The 19,690-nt window shown below is 41.5% G+C and overlaps 1 protein-coding gene across 4 annotated transcripts in view; it reads left to right on the forward strand.

Annotated features, from left to right (window-relative positions):
• The window catches only part of RSRC1 (arginine and serine rich coiled-coil 1), a 159,739-nt gene that overhangs the window by 130,104 nt on the left and 9,945 nt on the right, over positions 1-19,690 (forward strand). For 2 of the 4 annotated variants that reach the window (XM_088669134.1, XM_035133474.3), the window contains exon 8: positions 1,749-3,244. The exons of the other annotated variants lie outside the window; for them this stretch is intronic. In XM_088669134.1, coding sequence (XP_088525260.1) covers positions 1,749-2,218 — 470 coding nt within the window. In that variant the 3' untranslated portion in view covers positions 2,219-3,244. Of the gene's footprint in view, positions 1-1,748; positions 3,245-19,690 lie in introns of those variants that run through there. 4 annotated transcript variants of the gene reach the window in all.

The following is a 19,690-nucleotide window of genomic DNA, read 5'->3' on the forward strand; positions in this document are numbered from 1 at the left end:
TAAATATCAAAGGGTTAGAGTGAAATAAGGACTCGTTTCTTTGAATTCAAGAAATAATATTGACTAATGCTAAATGAATATGTTATCCTGATGCCTTCATTCTTGAATTTGCATTTTTGTTTCTCATGTGTGTTGGCCCAGTGTTGAATTGATTAGTTATGCCTAGCTAGTAAGCAGTGAAACATGTTATATACACTTGGGAAATAAATTTGGCAGAAAATCAGCATGAGTAGATTTAATTATCGCTCTGAGACCTTTCCCTTTTCTAGCTTAGTGATCCTGAAACTCCATGTGTTTCACTGAAATCTGTGTGGACGCTAAGCTTCGCTTCCCAATTTGTTCCTCCACACAATGATAAGCCAAGCAATTACTGCTTTATTGATTTTTCATCATGGCAAATTTAAAGTTGATTTTTCCCTGAAAAGGCAGGGGTGATTAAGTGTTTCCCCTCAGTTTAGTACAAGAGAGCTGTGTGGCAGAATCTAATATCCTGAGGTCAACCTCTGCAGGGAGATAATACGCTGTCTTGGCCACGTGTTAAGGAGAGAAATCAGGGCTACAAATGTGATAGGATATATGTGGAGACAGTTTAATTTGCTCCATTTATATGAACAATTCACATGGTCCTTGCTTGGAAAACATTATATTGAGTAGGCTTGGAAATAAAGCCCACGGGAGCAGAAAGAAAGGGTGAGTACAAATCAGCAGAATGTTTACTAAATTGTTCTTTAGGGAAGATAACTGTAGTTTCAAAATATTTATAAGTAACATTTGTAAATAATTGTTTCAGATTCATATAGTAATATCTTTAATACAATACTGAAGGGCTGCATCTAGCACCTTCAGGATGTTTTTCTTTAAGTAAGAAATTAAGAATCTGGAGAGTATGGACATTCCAGTTGCAATCTGTATCATTCATGCAGTTAATGCTTTGTGTAACATGTAAGTTTTTAAGCACACCGTTCTCTTTGTTATTCTGACAATGAGACCTATGATGTAAGGTGATTTTTAGTACCATTCTACAGATAGAAATGACTCATCAAGGTGCTTCTGCACTCTGTCCTAGAATCATAGAAACAAGGGTCTTCTAGTCCAACCCCTTGCAAGGCAGGAATCTCAACTAGATCATCCATGACAGATGGCCATCCAACCTCTGTTTAAAAACCTCCAGTGAAGGAGAGTCCACCACCTCTCACGGGGGACTGTTCCACTGTTGAACAGCTCTTATTATTAGAAAGTTCTTCCTGGTGTTTAGTGGGAATCTCCTTATAACTTGAATCCATTGGTTTGGGTTCTACCCTCCAGAGCAGGAGAAAACAAGCTTGCTCCAACCTCCATGTTGCAGATCCTTCAGAGATAGGGATAGGGGTAGGTGTAGGGGTAGGTGTAGGTGTCCTGCACATAGAATGGCTGGAACTAGCAGGATTCTAATGCAGCCTTCTCTCTGATACTTAGTTCAAAGAATATTATTTTATTTATATTGAAGAGAATTCAGTCTTGCTAGCCCCCATCCTGCAGCCTCCATGCACCAGCAGGCTTGACCCAAGGTTTGTAGAATTACTTTAAAAAAGAAAAAGCCTAAGAGGGGCACCAGAAACAGTTCAGTGGGCAATGTTATGCATGGTTGCAGTAGATGGACAGAAAACCAGAGGGGAGGCAGTCATGTGTGGTCATGCTGGAGTCTCCCCCAAAGGGTGTCACCATCCCCTACCGACCCAAGCCATCCAGTTCTCCTGTCATCTTTGCAGGCGGTCAGGACAGGTACAGCAGCGGCAGTGCAAGTTACCTCCACACCACCCCATCAATGTGCCTCAACTCTGACCTGGAGGGACCACCTCAAGAGGCCTATACCATTCAAGGACAGTATGCCATGCCACAGCCAGATCTGAGCAAGCTGCACCAGTTGGCAATGCAACAGTCACACTTACCAATGTCTCATGGCAACACTGGATTCCATGGTTTGGATGCATCAGCTCAAACTATTTCTCATGAACTCACCATTCCAAATGATCTGATTGGATGCATCATTGGGCGTCAAGGCGCCAAGATCAATGAGATTCGCCAGATGTCTGGGGCGCAGATCAAAATTGCCAATCCAGTGGAAGGATCTACTGACAGGCAGGTTACCATAACTGGATCTGCAGCCAGCATTAGCCTGGCTCAATATCTAATTAATATCAGGCTTTCTTTGGAGACTGGTGGAATGGGAACCATCTAGGACAATGCAGTCGCCTCACTCATTACCCGTTTCTGCTGTTCATCCCCATGATCCATCTGTGTAGTTTCTGAGCAGTCAGCGATTCCAGGTTTTGACTAGTTTGTAAATTTTCAGTTCTACATGCTTTACCCATCCACTCGTTTTTTTTAATTGCAGAATTTTAATTCCCTTTCTCTATTCAGATGTATAAAGCTGATTCATATTTTAGTTTATAAGCTTCTTCCCCTTTCTTGGCTCATGAAGTTTTTCTGTTATGTCATGAGATGTAAGAGTGGAATTAATACATTTAAGTTTAGTTCTGTAATGTCAGAATTTTTTTAAAAAAATAAAAAGATGGACTGGGGGGGGGGAGAAAACCAGAGGGGAGGGAGAATGGCGTATCCCAGAGGAGGGCATGGCTGGATGGGACCTTGGACAGGAGCTTTCCACACAGATACATTTCACTACTAGTCCTGTTTGTTTAGTTACTAAAAAAATGTAGATCTTTTTTCCCATTTTAGAATACAGAGGGCAGATTCCATGTCTGTGTTCTCTGATAAATCAAAGTAGCATGTTGGGATGAAGGCACACTTCTTCCTGATATACTAGCTTTCCTGATTGCAGCACATCTTACTTTTTGGGTGCATTGACCAGGCATTGTGTTCACTGAGGTATCCTTCCTATATAAAATTTTACATAGTCTTCTCCTGCATAGACAACTCCACGAGAGGTCCGGAGGGTGGAAACATGAATGCTCTCCCCCAGGAGGCTCGCCTGGCACCCTCATTACAGTGGTACCTTGGTTTACGAACTTAATCCGTTCCGGAAGTCGGTTCTTAAACCAAAGTGTTATTAAACCAAGGTGTACTTTCCCATAGAAAGTAAGAGAAAACTGATTAATCTGTTCCCAATGATGAAAAACAACCCCCAAAACAGCAATTTAACAGGAATTTTACTATAATGAGGCCATTGATCCAGAAAAATGAAAGCAATAAACACTGTACTGTACTGTACAATCAATAAAACAGTATTGATGATTTAAAAAAATGAAAATGTGATTTTTTTCTTTCCTTACCTGCACTAATGATAGTCATTGTTTGGATGGGGGGTCGGGGTCCTCTTCCAGATTCACAATTGGTGACTCCTCTCCTGCCATTCCTTCCCTTGCTTTTTTTACACCACTGCCACCTACACCACTGCCACCTGGTTCAGACTCACTGGATCTTTTCCTTACCAAAAATTGAGACTTGCTTTTGCCGATGTTTTAAAACTTGTCTAAAGAGAGACATTACGTTATCATTGAAGGTGTTAGTGGCATGACTTACAGCAGCTTTATCAGGGTCGTATTTTTCAGCAATGGTTTGCACTTCAGCCCATTTTGCAAACATTTCTTTGATTGTTGCTGTAGATAGACTTTCTCTGCTCTCCTCTTCCTCTGAAGATATTTCCTCATTTGCCACCTTTTGCTGCTCTGTCAGAATGTTTTGAAGTTCTTCTGTGGTGAGCGCAGTCCTGTGCTCCTCCACATCAGCACCACTCACTTCCAAGCCCATGGAATTTCCCAGAGACACAATATCCTCAACAAGAGGAGCATCCTCTTCAGCAGCCTCCATTACATGTTCTGCGACAGCTTCTGGCCACAATTTCTTCCATGCTGCCTTCAGTGTTCTCTCCATGCTTCGTCTATCATATGTAAGCAGTGGAGGATATTAAAATGATTCTTCCAGAACTCTCTTAGGGTTAGCTCTGTGTCCGAGGTCACCTCAAAGCACCTTTGGAACAGTGCTTTGGTGTAAAGCTTCTTAAAATTAGATATAAAATTAGATATGGGCTGGATGAGAGGAATTGTGTTGGGGGGCAAAAACTTTACACTGATGAACGCAGACTCCTCCAACAACTCGTCCTCCAAGCCTGGAGGGTGACCTGGAGCATTATCCATAAGAAGCAGGCTTTTCATTGGAAGATTTTTGTCCTGGAGGTGTTTTTTCACAGTTGGCCCAAACAATTCACGAACCAACTCAACCAACTTGTCTTGTTACCCAAGCTTTGCTGTTCGCCTTCCACATCACATGCAATTTGCTTTTTATGACATTGTTCTTAAATATCCTGGGGTTCTCAGAATGGTAGACTTAGCAAAGGCTTCAGCTTAAAATGTCCACTTGCATTTGCACAAACTAAAAGGGTTAGCCTGTCTTTCATGGGCTTGTGTCCTGGCAATGCTTTCTCTTCTTTTGTTATGTAGGTCCTCTTTGGCATTTTCTTCCAAAAGAGGCCTGTTTCCTCACAGTTGAAAACTTTTTGGGGAACGAAACCCTGCGACGCAACATAATCTTTAAATTCCAAAACAAATCAGTCAGCATCTAATTTGTTGGCACTGGGAGCTTCACCATTGTCTCACAACACTGTGGATACCACTTCTCTTCTTAATTTTTTCAAACCACTCTCTGCTTACCTTGAAACTCTCAACCTCAGCACTTGCTCCAGGGGTGTTTGCGATGAGGTCGGCATGCAAATGTAAAGCTTTTTCACAAATTATGTTTTCAGAAATGCTGTCACCGGCCACCTATTTTTCATTTATCCATATTAAAAGCAATTTTTTCCATTTCTTCCATTGTCTGTGTTTGTTGCTTGAGTGTTTTAACACCCTTTGCAACACTGGCCCCCTTAATGCCATCCTTGTTTTTTAAGATGGTACAAATTGTAGATTTGGCCATACTAAACTGCGTTGCCAGATCAGCAAACATTTTCAGCAGGGAGCTGGTCCCCTTTCCCTCAGACCTTGGGGGGAGGGGGCGGACTATTTTTTTGGGGGGGGGTGAACGAATTCCTATGCACACTGGGAAGAATGGGGTGGGGGAAGGGCAGGCATAATAAAATAAAATAAAATAGTGTGCATTAAATCGAAGTGGGCAAGGCTCCACACCAGACTAGCTCACCCACCACCACACTGCTCATCCTCCCGCCACCCCCCAAAACACACACACACACACACATAGGGAGAGACCCACAATCACCCCACAGAGAAAAGGGTGGCAAGTTAAATATGCAGAGAACGGCCAAGGCGAAGGAGGAATGGCGGCTCCGGAGAAGCGGCACCGGGAGGGAGCTGGAAGAAGAGGCGAGAGGGGCAAGTAGTCCTCCTCCCTACCCACCCCCAGCCTCCTTCTCGGTTTTCCGCCTGCCTCATACGCCAAAGGGCTGGCGGCAGTGGCACGAAACGCACTTGCTCCCCGCCTAGGAAAAGAGCTGCCACCACCACCACCACTGCTGCTTCTCGTAAAGTGGGTAGGCAGAGTGAGCTCGTCCGCTCTGCTCTCTGACCCACAGGAGCACAAGGGCAGTGGCAGCAGCAGCGGCGGAAAGATTATTATTATTACTATTATTTCCCCAATGGCCTGACTTGGAGGGAGAACAAGAGGAGAAAGCCTGGTGGGAAAACAGAGAGAAAGAGAAGGAAGAGGATTTTGTCCTTCCACCATCTAACTCCGCACGCACGCTCAGCTTCCGGGGGCACAAAACAATACGAATACTAATAATATTAATGATATCAGGGTAAGTAAGCAAGCAAAGGCGGCCTGGCCCTCTACCCGAAACAGGGGGGGGGCATGTGAAGGAGGCGAGCAGTGCGGCCCAGACCTGCACCTTTTCTTGTAGCTGGAGCCACTCGTCGTTATGCAGGGTTGCATGGCGGCTGCAGTGCCACCGCCGGAAGCCAGCTTGACTGCCCGGACAGAGCTTCCACAGGCAACAGGAGGAAGAGGCTGAGCGGCGGTGGCTCTGGCAATCAAACACCGCGCCTGGTTTACCTCAGCGCGGTACGGGGACGTCTCTCCCAATCATACGTCGCTGAGGTAAATCAGGCGCAGCGTTTGATTGCCAGAGCCGCTCGGCCTCTTCCACCTGTCGCCATTGCCGGGAGTTTCGGCTTCATGGCGGGTTCTAAAATGTCCGGGCGGGCTGGATCTAGGACCCAGGCGGGCCTGGGGGCTGTAGTTTGCCAACCCCTGACTTAAACAGACCCCACTTTCATGCTTGGAAATAATTTGCTTCTTTGCCTCTTAGAGTTATCATGGTTCTCTGGCCTTTGCTGCCTTTATCCATGTCAGCAATCCCACAGTCAATCAATAAGTAGGTGAACTGGGTTCCACACAGTCCCCAAAACAATGGCACAAGGCGGAGTCCCCCAAAAATCCCCAAAAAGAAGGAGGAAAGCAGAGACAAAGGCACAAGGCAGACTCCCAAAAACAAAGGAACATGGCAGAATCCCAAAATTTTCCACTCACCCCCTCCCACAGGGTGGGTGGGCTTACCTGGCCAGGTGCCATTCACCTTGCTACCAGCTGGGGGTGGGGCGAGGGCCAGTAAAGGGCTGATGCTTTTCGGCCCAGGCTCACTTTGTTTTCTTACCAGGTTCACCGCTGGACTTCGCTCTTGGTCTTGGTTAGGTAAGTGTTCCTCGTCGGGGTTTGGAGCTGCGGTGCGGCCAGCTGGGCCTCCTATGTCCGGCCCTTCTTCCGCGGCTTTGGGGGCGGGATGAGGGCTGCGGTGCAGCCTGGTAGGCCTTCTGCGGTTGATGCCTTCTTCCCCCGGCTTCTTCCCCAGGCTGAATCTGGGCTGCATGGGTTGCGCAGTCTAGCTATACCGAGGCCTCCCATGGCCAGAGCCCGGCAGCGGAGGCCGAATTGAGGCCACGCAGGCGGTGGGGCCTAGTTCCGGGCCGCGGTCAGAGCCCACACATTCGCATTCAAAAAAAAAAAGAAATACGCAAACCGGAACACTCATTTCCGGGGGTGAAGTGTTCGTGATCCAAATAGTTCGTTAACTAGGCTGTTCGTAAGCCAAGGTACCACTGTACATATCTTTTGTTTCTTGGTTCATCTAGCTCTTGCTTGCTAGATGAATGTAGAAACTGCATTAATTTTAAGTTTGCTTGGTATAGATATTATCAAGAGCAATGTGTGTAAGAAAGGGAGAGTAGCTTGTGTTATAGACTATTTACCAATATTCATGCAGTAACTTCCGCTAAATGTGATCTCATAGCTCTGACTTTTTTTTCTCGTTCCTTCCTTCAGTCCATAAGTTAAAGGATTTTACCCACTCTTCACTAACATTAAATAATCTTTAACTTTCACTTGAAGTACCTTTCTGTTACTTCAAAAGACGTTCTCTTTTGGATAATCTACAGACTTCATATAGGTATACAGTGCATCATTTCTGTCCTAGTAATTTTGTGCTGAATAACTGATCACATACTGATACTTACAGAACTCAGGACAAGGACACTCAGCATATTACATTAAGGACAACAGTTAGAAATTTCCTTTTATTTAACACATCTGAATCACCATTCCCTGCAAATTGCTGAATGATGCACATTCAAGGTCAGTTCGCATTATGCTCTGCAGCACGTGGATTGAGTGAATGCTTCTTTAACTTGCCTTGCATGTTTTATTAAGCTGTGTATGATGACGAGTCAAGATGAAGCATCTACAGATCTCATGGGCAAAGGGACTGAGCCACATGATGTCCTGATCCATAGTGATGTCCACCACCAAAGGAAGGTGATAACCAAAACAAGGTGGAAATGAGTAGGCCAGGAAGCAAAAGGGGAGGTAACAGATGAATAGGGTAGGCAAAGCAAGGATAATGACCAAGGTTAGCTAAGGCAGGAGATACACAGTGGTTTCTTAGAGCAACTGGAAGAGATGACAGCCTGTCTGCTTTATGCTGCGCTTGGACTGTTAAAGGGCTAGTGTGTTCTTCTAGACAGTGGAGTTTGAAGCTGTGAGGACTCCCTAGAGCAGAGGTCAGCAAACCTTTTCAGCAGGGGGCCAATCCACTGTCCCTCAGACCTTGGGGGGGGGGCAGACTATATTTTGAAGAAGAAAAAAGAACGGAAAAGATGCATTTTAAATAAAAGCACACATCCTACTCATGTAAAAACACCAGGCAGGCCCCACAAATAACCCAGAGATGCATTTTAAATAAAAGGACACATTCTACTCATGTAAAAACACGCTGATTCCTGGACCGCCCGTGGGCTGGATTTAGAAGGCAATTGGGCCAGATACGGCCCCCGGGCCTAAGTTTGCCTACCCATGCCTTAGAGGAAGGCTCAGGGATCTCCTGCTCCCCCAAGGAGTCTGTGGTCTGGTCATCAAGAGTCCAGACATAGGCTTCCCTTGTTTAGATTTAAATTTAGCAAGGTATGGGAATCATTTTACTTTACTCTTCTGATTGTTACTGCTCATATTATTCCCTAGTTCAATTGGCATTGAAAACTAGGCATAACTTGCTACAGGAGGATTCAGTTGCATGAGGTCATACCACGTGGCACACATAGCTGTAATAACTTAGAGTGCAGTACTCAACGATAAGAAAATATATTTAGATGCCCTTAAGTTCATTAGAGATTGCCAAAGGTCGCACTTTATGTTCTGCTAATTTTATTGAAGTTTATTGTTATGGCAGTGACCTGAACTCTGGCTGTGTGGCCTTTAACACATAGTGTATATATATTCTGCAAGAAATTCAATTTTAATTTTAGATAACATATGGTTAAGTTACTGCTTCATTAATCGAAATCGGTTGATCAATTGTAAGCTCAAGCAACAAAAGTATCTAACTTGAATGAAAGCAGGCTCAAACGCTCCATATGATGTTGTGTAAATTAAACACATATATGGCTCCACTATACAAAAAGCAGTATTTCAAACTGTTCAATTTATGCCTAACAAATGGCATATTTTAAGCAATATCTGAGAGCCTCCAACTGCACCCTTCATGTCCCTGGAGAGTATAGATGTTGCTTCATTAGGCCGACATAACCACCTGGTGTTGAATTTCCAGTGTCTTGAGAATTTGTAACATCTGGTACATACTGTGATCTCCTTTTATGTATGTTTCATCTTTTATTGTAATTTTATGACAAATGGATTAATTAATATGGTGTACATTATTTGAGATATTCAGCTTAATATAAAGCAACATTTAGAACACAGATGCACCCAAAAAAATGAAATACCTTAAGAAATGCTGCTAATATTGGTCAAGTCTTATTGTTATTCTGTGGCAACTGTTGTTTGTGGTTAACTATGGATTATGGCTGCCAAAAATTGCATGACGGTATGTAAACAAAAATCTTCACCTGTTTTCAGTTTTTAAATTTTAAGATTTCTTCTTAAACATAAAATAAACTGATTCCTTCCTGCAAGCTCTTCGTCTTCACCTTGACCTGCTGCTAATTAGACTGAATATTCTTGTGTACTTTAAATTTTGCCTTTCATCTAGTAGTTAGAAGAATGATTGGCCATTTCATAGTTTCCTTCCCCTCCCTGCCCACCCTTTCAGAACTTCATTTTACCTAGCCTTCTCAGTTATGCAGTATTGCCAAGCTGAAGATGTTTTGATAGAGTCAGATGGTTTTTCTTTAGTGTGTTTTGGACGTTAGGTTCAGTTAGCAGGAGCTCATCAAGAATGGAAAGAAATCTCTTGTAGGCCCTTCTTTGTATAGTAGTATGGGCTGGGAACTGATTGGGGGAGGGAGAGAAGTTGGCAAGTTGATTGTTGAGGAGTATCTGGAATTGTCCTTGTTCCCAAAATAACCACCACATCTGTGAAATTTCACAGGATGTTTCCTAACTCTCTTGCAATCACTGATACAGATCAGTATCTCCAGCTCAACCCATAAAGTATGCAAATCACTAATCTGAGGTCTAATATTTCTGTTGTAAGTTGTTCGTGGGGTGCTTGAATTTTTAACTTTTTTATTTGCCATGAATATGCTATATGACCCTGGATGTAAGTTACTTATCTGTCTCAGTTCTCCAGCTGTAAAATTGGGAGAGGAGATGGAATCAATAAAGGACTGATTTATTTAAGAATGTGTATTGGATTGGTTCCAATGGAACAATTTATTTCTGTTTCCTTATTTTTGTTGTGCAGTCATCATTAAACACTACTTGTTGTACACTTTGCCAAGTGCATTGCAGTACTTGTGCAACAGTTTCTAGAGTGGTACTTCCATATTAATCGACTTGTGATAGACTTGCCAAAATGATGGGCCACCATTTTTTTTAGTATAATGACCACAGAATGGTTGAGGTTGGATTGGAAGGAAAAGCTGAAAAGTCACATTTTCTTCAGATGTGAGAAAGGGGCAGAGATTGCTACCTTTAATGTATTGGCTCCTGGTGGTGGTGCTTGATCATGGCTTGTTTAACTATTTGGAATATTATATAAGTCAAAGGGACAAATTTTAATAAGTGCTGATCTGATATAAATAATTCACCAACTGCAATTTCATCATTATAAAAATCACAGACATTTTTTGTGAGGCATTAAAACGTGCTTATATTTTAATCACCAACGATAGGGTTTTGCCAGTAAGACCTTATTCTTCCTCTATTTTTATAGGTTTGTGTTTTTCTAATATATCCAGATGTGAGATTGCTTGTATAATAATATTGTGAAGCTGAAGTTCTAAAAAAGAAGGAAGAGAGAAAATAGCAACTCTGGAATGGCAATATGTCAAGAAACCTCTGCTATTTGTTAAAAGCTGTTTTCATTTTAACGGTTATAAAAATGAGAAGTGTCCTTAATATTGGGCTCTATTGATCAGTAAAGGTCAGGGGCAGGCTGTACATTGCATGTACCTACCATTGCAGAGTAGCCAGCTAGCTTAACAAAAAAAAAGTTCCTCTTTGTGAAGGCCATTTTCCTGCAGTCGTAGAGATACCCCTGCCGCCATGTAGCCTTAGGATAAGGCTATCAGTGGCTAGTAGCCATGATGGTTATATTCTGCCTCCACTGTTGGAGGCAGTATCTTCCTGAATACCAATTGCTAGGAACTGCAAGGTCCTGCTTGCATGCTTCCCATAAGCATCTGCTTGACCACAGTAAGAAGAGGATGGCCTGATCTGGCTGGCCTGATCCAGAAGGGCTCTTCTTCTACTAGATATTTCTGGAAATGAAGGGCTGCATTGGGTCTGCATTGATTGACATGAGAGGAGAATTCCACCCAGTCCACATACCTTTTCTCTCCTACTTTCCCTTGATCCATTTGTAATTTATTTGATTATCCAGATATTCTGTGTTAAAACATTGTCTCTACTATCAAAGAATGACTTAACATTCAGTCTGATTTTGACTAAAGGTTACATCCAGTCTTACATTGCCGGGGGGGGGGTGCGACCATCTTCCTGCCAGCAGAGAAGCATGTCTTAGTGGTTCTTTGTTCTTGATTGGCTGCCCAATGATCTTATTTTACAATCCTGCTGATGGTCACAAACTAAGGGTTTAGCAGTAGTGGGTCTTAAATACAAAGCTTCAGAAAATCTGAAGTAATAGCTGTCAGTTTGAAAGGATATCATTTCAGAGTTGCATTATTTACAACATTTTTTTTCCACAGACCTAATGCAGCAAAGTCATAAATCTGTTTGTGAAATTACATCTGGCTTTGGAAGTACTGCGGTCTTACCAATTTAGCATTGGCTTGATTGCAAGTTCTAAATTGAAGAAAATGGGCTGTGAAGGAGATTTTGTGTTAAAACACTGTTATCCTTGATGATTAGCAGAAACTGCAAGGGGCACCCGCAGCTACCTCACAAGATGAAAACATAAATCCATATTATTAGTTTGATATGTTTTAAAGGGTTTTTCAGGCCGAAAGAGACTTCCTTAAGAGTCTACAGATGTTCTACAGCTGCTTTATTGCTAGTTGGCTTCAGAGAACTGTCTGGAACCTCTGATTATTGGGTTCATGGACATTTCTAATACAGCCCTTGTCCTCCCAAGTTAGATATACCACTATATGTGCTTTCTCGCATATTTCTGGCATATTTGTCTTCCTTGTGTCATTATCGCAACACAATGGAATTTCTATTAAATGGAGCCCAAGGTAATTAATTATGGAAATAAGATCCCACGTGCTTAAAGTGCATGAATAAGTAGCTTAAACTCATCTTCAACATTTAGGTGAATTATATAAACAGATGGTCAGCAATACCTTGGGCAAGTTACGGGTTTCATTTAAATTCATGGTTCTTAGAGAAGGCTTTAAATATTTTATAATTACCTGGAAGATGATTATTTTTAATAATGCTGCAGCACATCTCTACATAAGGCTTCAAACGTTATGGGTTGGATGCTAAGAGCAGCAAATGGACTTCTGCTCAGGCCCCCCTACATTTTTTATATATTGTCTTTTAGATTAAAAAATATATGTATCCATGTGCCTATTCCCTTAACTCATGTTGGCATGAGATACCTGTAGACTAAAATGTATCATGAATATAAGTACCTCATTTAAATTTCTGAGGGTTAGGCCTTAAATTTCCATTTATTTGCACTGTTTGGCCTATTGAGGTTTTCATTTGTCAAAATTGTTAGCTCTTGGGTATTAGTTACGCAAATATTGATGTGTAGCTTTGGCCTGTTAGCTATCAATTGAAATCAGAAAATCAATGGTCTTAATAGTTCCTTATTACATAGTTGATGCATTTGCAAGGCTAAGTTGAGTACTGTCAGTGAATAATCAATCCAGTCAAAAACTATTACCTGATCACTGCCAGAAACAGTTTCCTTTAAATACACCAATACATTATGTGAGTGCAACACCCTGTAGTGTATTTAAAGGAGAGGAATAACATCAAGCTTGTCGTTCTAATATGTGCTCAAAACTAGTGGGGAAATGACAATTTTAACATTAAAAAGCTAATATAAAGGTGGTAGATTGATCAGTGTGTGAAGCAGACCAACAAGTGAAGCTGCTTGCTCCAAATTTAGGCACCGATGGTAGTTGAGGGAACACAGCAAACCTTCCAAAGTGTGCAAATTGAAGAAGTGTGCATGCACACGAAAGCTCATACCAACTTAGTTGATCTCTAAGGTGCTACTGGAAGGAATTATTTTGTTTCTTCCAAACACAGGATGATCAGTGCCATGCTCAACTAACTATTATGGAGCCATATATAGCCCATTTGCTAATTCAGACAAACACAATCACACACAGACACACCCAACATGGTACACAATCCATCCACCCTCTCTCTTTGTGGTTGGCTCTCAGCATGCTAATCATTAGTAGCACAATGGAGGAAGGTCTATATGCCCATCCTATACATGCATCTAGCCACCCCACTATTTTTAGGGCCAAAGCATGTTGATTGTTCAGGTTGTCAGCACACATTCTGTCAAGACATTATCTCTTTGCTTTGATAGATATATCCATGGATTGTTCTAGTTTGCTTGGAATTATGCAGTATGAAACATACAGGCTACTATGTATTTGGCCAGCTTTATACAGTACACAAATGTTTAATCCTTGACCTCCTTCAGTTTAGTACCTGCGCAGCAATATTGAAAGGTCAGGGTGCACTTACTGGAAACATTCCAAAGCCGGTTTTCTGGTGGTGGTTGTCACTGTAATTTGCTATTTTTAAATCCCCTATACATGTGCTTTGTGCTATACAATATTTAAAAATTGCCTTGGGTCTTGCCCACAGTCTTTACACATGCTATGCCTGCCCTCCATGTATGTGGGGCAAAGGTTGATCTTGCCCTTAGATTGTAGAAAGAACAAAGATTGCCGAATGAAAAGTTTCAGATGTAATTATCAGTTTTGCAGGCACTGATGGGGAAAAAATCAAATCATCAAAAGTTCACCAAATATTTATCAGTTGTGGTCAATTAATGCTTTGTGACATACAAAATAAGAAGGGCTCATTTAAAAAAAATTGTACATTGTTCGTAGTGGATTCCCTGAGATGAGAATCAAAATCTTTGAAAAGCTGCACTTTTAAAAACCAGGTTACAGTTCTGCTGTAGTTCTCATAGTCCACATTTGTCGAGCTAATGAATCACTCTGGGATCTATAAATAAGCCATTCTGTGAATGAAAAGCCTTTCATGGTTTGAGGTTTTTTTGTAAGTATAAGAAAAAAGTTTTTCTCTGTCTTAGTTGTTTCACAAACACATCATATTCTAATACTGAACATTTCCCCCAAAAAAATGTTCCTTTAAGATAGGGGTGGGGAACCTTTTTTATGTGAAAACACCATATTCTTTCATAACTAACTTTCTGAGATCTGTGTACCAGTGTTGGGTGGGGCCAATGTAAAAAGTGGATACACCTCTTCTTTGCTCATACACACTTACAGAACCCACACATATGTGTTCTCACATATGACCAGGGCTTTTTTTCAGCCGGAGCTCACTGGAACTGAGTTCTGGCACCTCTCAGGTGGGTGCCATTGCCACTATAAGAGAACAAGGTAGGTGTTCATGTTGAGTTCTGGCACCTCTTTTTCTAGAAAAACAGCACTGTGTGCATATAACACACAGCAATTTATTCACACCCACACCTATTTCCCTCTCTCCCTCTCCCTCTCCCTCTCCCTCTCCCTCCCTCCCTCCCTCCCTCTCTCTCTCTCTCTCTCTCTCTCTCTCTCTCTCTCTCTCTCTCTCTCTCTCTCTCACACACACACACACACACACACACACAAAAAAACATATATTGTCACTTCCCACCACCAAGCAATTAGGCTTGAAGAAAGCATTGGAGCTTTCCCCCCAAGCTAAATTGCTAAGGTGGTGATCTTCTTGAAGACTGCAACCCACGGTGCTGGGAGGGTTAATATCTTACTCCCTAGCTGCCTTCTCGGCCCTGCTTGGCAGTTAGGCTTGAAAAAAGCCTCAAATTGGCTCCAAAAGGAAAGCTGTTTTCAAGCCTAATTGCCTAGATAAAGGAGCAGCAGTTTTCTGGTGGGAGGCAGCACATGCCCTTCGTTCTTTAGCTGCAGACCCTCATATGAAAATGCACCCATGCAGCAATTGTGCTTCTAAAAAGCTTCCACTGGCACCTATGGAAGCCTTAAAAGAAACACCCTAATTGTTGGGGAGGAGAGGGTTCCCCACCCCAGCCTTAAGAACTGTAGTGATTGTTCTAGAATACTACTTTGAAATTTTCTCTCATCCCTAGTAGATGAAGTTAAAACAAAAGCTGCTGAATGTGGCTCTGTATAACTTGGTGACCACCTCTAATGCAATCCCTACACTCAGCTAATACTATCCTCTTCTTTGCATCCTCTCTGAGGAACAACAGAGGCATGTAGAGATGTCTTCTGAGTGGCTGTTACCTTTTTCTGGAATTCGTTTCCGGGTTGTTCAGATCCTAAGTGTGAACATTATTCAAAAATCATGTAAGCCATTTTAAGCAAGCAGTTTATGGTGAAATGTAAATATGAAGTGCTTATAATTTGTGTGTGTGCTGTTAAAACATTTCATAATTTTAAATTCTTCTGATTTAACACTATTTAAGATAAGTAAACAATCTACCCATTCTGTTTTGTACTTCTGTGAGCTACATACAGCTCTGTTCTGCTAGAACAACCTATTTCTTTACAGATGGATCTAAGAGGACTTCATATTATGAGATTGGTGAAACGATTGTCTCCTTGGCAGCTGTTACGCATGTCACAAGGAATTATCTCAAGGTTCATTGTTCTTCCATTTCTGGCTTTTCTTTCTCCTTTTTCCTGATCTCCCACTCAAGAATAGCAAATTTAAGTCAACATGTTTCTCCATATGGCAAGGGGATATTTCTGATGCCAAACTTTCCTCCTTATATCTGAAGCTAATGTTTATTTGCTGTTACACCTTTTGCCAGGGCTTTCAAGGTTTCTTACCAATATAATTTCTAATTTAAGATAGGCAGGATGGGCTGAAGCCAAGAGTGAACAGCTCTGTTTTTGTAGCACATGGGATACTGCATGGAGGTAAGAGGAAATGCTCATTAAGATTATTTGCATTAGCAGAGGAGAAACTTAACAATTGTCCTGATTTCTCCTGTTATAACCATCTACCATGTATATCTGATTCTTACTTTCGGATATTTTATGACATCTGCAAACTTCACAATTGCTGCCTTTTGTAAGGTTTTTGAGGTCACTGGCATCTGGTACACAAGTGGTGGGATGTAATGCCAAACACAAAATTATGTTTGAGTATTTGTTAACAAGTCTGTAATCCATTAAGTACAAATTGTTGTTTGCCTAGTGTCAATCATTTTTAATCAGAATATCAAATGATGGATTAAGTATATTCTGTAAACAAATTGTCCTGCTAGATCAAGTTTTGATTACTTCCCTGTGTCATATCAATCTTGGGGTAATTTCAAATGTCATTGTATTTATAGGCTTTCTTACCCGCCCTTCACCATAAAGCTCCAAGACGGGCTACAACAATATAATAATACAGTATTGAACTCAAGTAAAACGATTCACAGCAGAATATTAAATGCTAAACACTTTTTTACTACCCGAATGTCTAGCACAGTTAGAGGCAAATGCCCCCAAATTTGAGTCAAACTGGTCCCTGGTGGTTCAGCACACATGCAATGGATACAGGCTAACATCAAAAATTTTAACAAAAAAAATTATGTAACACTTGATTGTAGTATAACTTCTCCGTGGTTGAATGAGGCACAACAAAAGGAAAGCTCCCAAACGGAGCGCTTGCATTTAAGAGAACATAGCTGCTGTAGGGCAATGAAAGCATTAAGCACATTAACCCCACCCATAAAAATGGAAGAATCCTTCCTTCCTTCCTTCCTTCCTTCCTTCCTTCCTTCCTTCCTTCCTTCCTTCCTTCCTTCCACCAACCAGCTTTAGCTGTCCAGGGTTCCAAGCAGAATCCTTTCCAGTCACTTGGTATCATACTGGAGAGGGCAGAGATTAAAGATGGGACCTTCTGTGTGCAATGAACTATGATTCCCTTGCCGGAGCATCTGTTTGTTTAATGTTTGCTTTATTTAAAATTTAAAAAATTAACATTACACATATAAAATATTATCCCAACCTCTCAGTATTGCAGTGTCTATTCTAGTATGGAATGCTATGAAATAAACAGTAGCCCCTGGGAAATTGCTACCCAACCTAGCAGTTCAAAAGCATACTAGTGCAAGTAGATAAATAGGTACCGCTGCATCAGGAAGGTAAACAGTGTTTCCACGCGCTCTGGTTTCCATCACACTGTCCCGTTGCTCCAGAAGCAGTTTAGTCATGCTGGCCGCATGACCCAGGAAGCTGTCTGCGGACAAACACTGGCTCCCTCTGCCTGAAAAGTGAGATGAGCGCCGCAACCCCTAGTCGCCTTTGACCGGACTTAACCATCCAGGGGACCTTACCTGCTATGAAATAAACAGCAGCCACTGGGAAATGAGCCAACTGTTGTTTGTCTGATTTTCTTTTTTTAAAAAAAAACCAACAACTATTTTTATGTTTTTATATATGTTGGAAGTTGCTCTTAGTGGCTGGGGTAACCCAGTCGGATGGGTGGGTTATACAACAACAACAACTACTACTACTACTACTACTACTACTTGTCAATTTGTTCATCTGTATGAACAAGATCAGATTGACTCCAAGTGATTCTTAATGGTGATTTCTTTGAGAAAGGGAATTTTACAAATAACAGTGAAGAGAACTAGTAGCACGAAGCAAGCATTTGAATCTCCATGTTAACTGTATCCTAAGCTTTTCTTCAGAGACTTAAGGCTGTAGATACGAGTGACCCCTTAGGCAGATAATGAGATTTCCCTAATTTTTCAAGATGGATTTGTTCTAGTACTGAAACAAACACAAACCGCCAAAACATGTTTTTAAGAATCGGTAAACATGAATCTATCATACATAGCAAAAACTGCACAAGAAACCAAAGCAAGAACATTTCACCTATCAGAAGAGTCAAAGTATTTTGTAACCCACACCGATTTTGTTATCTCTGCTGGGAATCCAGCTGTAAACTATCAATAGTGTAGGGAGATCATGGATTCCTTGAGCTACTTTGGGGTCATGGCACAGAGTATAGTAGTTTCCTGTAAATCTGCATTTCTTTTATTTGCCAGCAGTTGCAGTTATATATTTTTACGGTACAGCTGGATGTATAACAAACTTCTGTGTGGTTCCTCGTGATGGATCATTACTTGAATTAAAGTAAAACCATGTTCTTGTACCACATGTTGCCACATGGCAATTTGTGTTCTTCTGGGATATATATGCTCATGTCTTCTGAAAGTTTCATTTGATCTTGTGGCACATGTGTAGCAAATGAGCGACGTGGAAAAAGTGTGTCTGCGCAGTTGCTGTTTTTCCAATTAGGATAAATTATAACTGAAAGCCTCCCAAGGCTTGTTGCTTAATTTATCTGTTTAATATTAGCATTCCACATCTTTGATTATAAGCAGGGTGCTTTTCGCAGTCGTGCTTATTTAATGTTAACAAAATGCCCGTGCTTTTTTCACAGGTGGGGCTGACACTGAAGGTCCATTTATTGTAGGGTTTTCACTAGGGATAGGCAGTACATCACTATGTGCTTCCTAAGGACCCCATCTCACTGTACGTCAGTGTTGGTTGGGGTGGGGGTGGTCTGATTTTGCCTTCATCCCAGCCATGTGCCCAACGTCAGAGTTTTAAATTTCCCTGGAGGAGGGAATGGCACTGATTCCAGTTATTCACCTATATGAGGAGGGGAGAGAATAAAAATATGTGCAACTGAACTGAATGAGAGCCACTGGGAGCCACAGCTGCTTCTAACTGAATAGTTTCTTACTGAGCTATGTGGCCTACGTGTGTGTGTGTGTGTGTGTGTGTGTGTGTGTGACCCTTTTAGTGATTTTCTCTGTGTGCTTGTATTCTCTTTCTGTCTACCTACATGTCTAACTACAATGCGTCTGCTATATATTGGTAATAAGCCACATACTTTAGATGTGTTATATATGTACTATATAAAGTTTTTTGGGTTGTTGTGGTTTTGTTTTTTTTAACTATGGATATATAAAAGATAGAAGAAGCTAGTAATTGCCTTTAAGATCAGAGCACAAAGCATTACCTTGGATTTTACAAGGCCAAGCAGCAACAAAAGAGCAGTAATTTATGAGCTCAGTGTAAAAGAATAGCATAATTGCATTAAAAATTAATGCTAATGAACACTAAAATGGGGAAGGTGGTTATGATGAAAGTTTGTATTCATCTTCTCTGGTTTGAATGATGGCTAGTGGCTTGATTAATGGCTTAATTTCTATCAATTAGCGGGGGGAAATCTCCTACGAGACAAGGGTAAATTGAGCATTGAATTACATATCGTGCTTTTGTGTGCTGAGAAAAAAAGAGCTGAGTATCTCTGATATTAGCCACAGTGACAAATGTGGTGTGCCCCAGAATGTCTGCATTAGCTCTCCTGACAGGCTGGTTGTGTGTGGTTATGGGGTGTTTGGAGATGGCTGGCAGACAACATTCGCTGGCAAGTTCCTGAGAAACCTACTGCTCTTCCATCTATAGAATTTTAATTAGAGTCAATAATAATTCAAGAATTAAAATGGACAGCTAGCAGCAACAGCAGAGGCTGCAGTCTGGCTTGCTCATGTGCTGCAAGATGAAACTTTATTCAGCCTCTCTCTTTTTCTCTCTCTGTGAAAATGCAGCAGACATCCAGCATC

The sequence above is a fragment of the Zootoca vivipara genome, chromosome 5 (assembly GCF_965207765.1).
Source record: "Zootoca vivipara chromosome 5, rZooViv2.hap1.1, whole genome shotgun sequence".
NCBI lineage: Eukaryota > Metazoa > Chordata > Lepidosauria > Squamata > Lacertidae > Zootoca > Zootoca vivipara.